A 3,550-nucleotide genomic window follows, 5' to 3' on the forward strand; every position below is an offset into this window, starting at 1 on the left:
TAAAAGACAATTATCAGAATATGTTTGGGCCCTTTGGTTATCTTCTAATTTAGATGTTTCAAATGTGTGAAGGCACTAGTCAAATGTCTAAGTTTCTCTCTATCATGGTGAGCCATCTTGTTAGAATATAAATGGAACATAAAATAAGTTGTACACACACCCTAGTCTCAATACAAAACCTCTTATGTATGTATGTACAAATTTACAATGTAGTGTAACTTTCGAGTTATGCAAAGTACTCGGAGTATCATATACGTTCTGCAAGCAAATACACTATCGTTTAGCAAATACAGTATCATTTACTTGAATTGGCAAACATTAGACAAACAAAGAGAGATTGAAGGAAAGATTGATTACAAGCAAATTAATGAAATTTTTTATTGATGATGAGGTAAATAAATTTCCGCCATACCATCTTAAATCTTAATCTTCTTCATAACATGTCAAGCCCCTGCACTCAAGATATATTGATATATGTATAGACACGGGGTGGTGGAAGCTAGCTAGCCATATCTCAACTTTAAGTGTTTAGACTTAAAGCAAAGGTTTAAAGTTGATGAGTTTGCATGTCTCTTTCTTTGTATATATGCATCCCCTCTTTTCATTCTTTGGTCCTTCTCTTTGTCAGACTTCTTATCCAACCACTATTCCTCACCTTGGCTCCCTCCAGCTTCCCACCAACATGGCATGCACTTGCTTTACTGGACCTCTTCCACTTGCTGAGCTGGAACAGATGACCAATCCGCTTGCGCCACCTCAATGTCGACGCGCGTGGCTTTACGTGCTCTACCACCGTCTTGGTTGACCCCTTGCCTTCATTGCTCACTATATTGTGGTTCCATGAGAAGTTGCAGTGCTCCAAAGACACCTTAGAAACTGTGTTTGCATTCTTCTCCCATGAGCCTACCCCATTGTTGTTCTCAAACTTGATTGATATAAAAGAATCTACAATTAAAATTTAATAAGAAAGATCATTATCAATTATTCTAATGTTAAAAATTATACTAGTTAGTTAATTTTGTTTAATCATTATAGATCTGCAATCACTACCTAATGAGACAGATTAACCGCAACCAGGTCTACTATTATTTCTCTGACTGATCATGTTACTGATTCCAATGATGGTCTTTATAAAACATTAATCAAGCATTACTTTTTATAAAATGTTAGCCAGTAATATAGGCTGTCAAGGATGTGCAATTGTGTATTCCCATATGTTATGTCAAATATATACAAACAAACATAATTTGTTACAGCATGATGAAAAAGATGACGACAGGAACAATAAATAGCATCCAATAATGTTGAGTATTTATCCCCTCGCATATAAATGTAGTGATTTTGTTTAATCCTTCCAACCACCAGAAAACAATTACAATTACAGTTTCAACATAATTTCACATATTGTTACAAATGTAAACAAAAAACTTTAAAAATTTTAAACCAATATCCTGAGCTAGCAAGAATTACAAGAACTGCTCAATAGAATCACACAAAATGAAAATATATTGACATATAAAAGAATCGAGTAAAAAAGAAACAAAAGGACCAACCTTCATGACTGGAGGATGCATCACTGAAGCCCTGATCATCAGATTTCCGGTTTCGAAATTCGAAGCGGTTGAGCAAAGAACCTATAGCAAACATCTTTGGCAAAGCAGTAACGTTGGCCGGAGGGTTGTGGTCATGACTGAAACTGTGGTTTCTAATAAAACTAGTCCTGCTTTTAGGTTTATGAGGATGATGAGATTGCTTTGAAGCCAAAACTGCAAGCCTTTCATGTAAGCACATATGACACACTCCTATAACAACTTCTGTTGGGTGGAAATAGCAACCACCCTTGTTATCTCTATCACCATAATTATTCATACTACTAATATTTTGGTTGCAAAGAAGATTGATAAAGATTGAAGAGACCAACAGAGAGAGAGAGAGAGATGAGATATCTATAGGAAATTATGTTTGTGTTTTGGCTATATATATCTGATGCTATGTTTAAACTTTGATTTTAGAGAATTATTTGTTAACAAGACATGCCCCACAGTGTGTATATGTATGCACATTAAAGTATCTTTTGTTAGAAAAACTAAATTTGCAGGGGGGGTAGTACTGCTAATATGTGACCAATGCCAACCAAATGTTGACCGGTCTTTCCACAGTAAGTACGAGTTTTACAGTGTTTGGATAGGTCCTGTTCTTTACATTGTGAGAAAGTTCTTTAACCTGTGGGTCAAACAAATTTATTATGGGGTTGAATACTTGACCGCTGCCATGGTACAATATGAAATGAGTATATTTAGCTGGGGTTTAGTTTTGGGATAACATCGGATAATACTTTATTTTTTTTATATATTTTATTTAAAATGTATATTATGTTAATGAAAATAAAATTTGAATATAGATAAAAAAAATATGAGAATTTTTTTACAAATCATATACATATGTACTTCTCTATTTAGTGTTCGTATTATGTAAAACTAAAATATATTTATGAGAATTTTTTATGCAACTCAAGAAAAAAAGTGAATTTCTCTTTACAGAACACATAAAACAAAATTACAGAATATAATAATTCTGGGGAGAACTAGTTCTTATTTGAGTCTAACCAATTTAGTTATTCAAATTATTATTATTCCCTGGAAATCGCCTTTATAATGGCATGTCTCTGAGTGACAATTGACCATTTCCATGCTGCTGGACTGCAGTGCTGGGGACTCCCCTTGGTATATATTCTATCATTCTCTTTTTAACAGGGTTTGTTGTAAAATAATAATTTTAAAACTATTTTTCTTAATAAAAGTATATAATTTAAATTTTTATTTTCTAAAAATGAAATTTTAAAAATAATAATTTTTATTATGCAGTTAAATACATTCAAATTACAGGGGTTTTAATTGTTTACCTTATGGCATTTCATTTGATGAAAATTAAAACATCCTTACATTTTTCGAAATACAAAATAGAAGTTTTCTTCTACTAAAGCCCTCCTGTAAATAAGGTTACGGTGGTAAATAAGTACATAATTCAATAGAAAGAATCGCAAGGAAGTCAGTGATACTCATACCAAATAAAAAATGGGCAGTCAATCCAAAATCTGGAATTAATTGGGATAATATTATAAAACACGATTGTGACAAGATACATTCTCACACAATCTTGCTGAGTTTACTTGGTCTAACATAGAAACAGGAACAAAATTACTTACAAATAATAATAAAACATTACACATCTTACTTCAATTATTTCACTTTCGGTTCACTGTGTCTAACTACAAGTATCTAATGTTTATCTGGCCTTACAAAAACACAATTAACTTGTTCAAAATTAACTTAAAAACCAAAAACAAACATACAAGTACAAATAGTTGTACATACATTATTTAAGTTTAGTGTCCCGTCCAGATTATGTGCCATTATTGATATATAACAAATAGGAAGTGATGGAACTAGATACAAGTCTTTTTTATATAGCACGTCGTCGTGCACCACAAACAACCACATATTATGTATACATAGTTTTGTGTTTGTTACTCCGGTTGTCAAGTTGGAGT

The 3,550-nt window shown here is 32.5% G+C and overlaps 1 protein-coding gene across 1 annotated transcript; it reads right to left on the reverse strand.

The window, feature by feature from the left end:
* Positions 1 to 353: 353 nt before the first annotated feature.
* On the reverse strand, positions 354 to 1,983 carry LOC141712638 (uncharacterized). Its single transcript, XM_074515648.1, has 2 exons — positions 1,554 to 1,983; positions 354 to 945 (listed from the first exon to the last, which is right to left on the reverse strand). Exons 1-2 carry the CDS (start codon positions 1,867 to 1,869, stop codon positions 602 to 604), a joined length of 660 nt encoding a protein of 219 aa, XP_074371749.1. The 5' UTR covers positions 1,870 to 1,983; the 3' UTR covers positions 354 to 601.
* Between the last annotated feature and the right edge of the window lie 1,567 nt (positions 1,984 to 3,550).

Source organism: Apium graveolens, chromosome 3 (assembly GCF_009905375.1).
Source record: "Apium graveolens cultivar Ventura chromosome 3, ASM990537v1, whole genome shotgun sequence".
Classification (NCBI taxonomy): domain Eukaryota; kingdom Viridiplantae; phylum Streptophyta; class Magnoliopsida; order Apiales; family Apiaceae; genus Apium; species Apium graveolens.

What these genes read in the sequence shown, in the direction of transcription:
- LOC141712638 (XM_074515648.1), bottom strand. Translation starts at nt 1,869, where the DNA reads ATGAATAATTATGGTGATAGAGATAACAAGGGTGGTTGCTATTTCCAC. An exon ending in TGCATCCTCCAGTCATGAAG is followed by an intron (nt 946 to 1,553) that starts GTTGGTCCTTTT and finishes TTTTAATTGTAG; the next exon opens with ATTCTTTTATATCAATCAAG.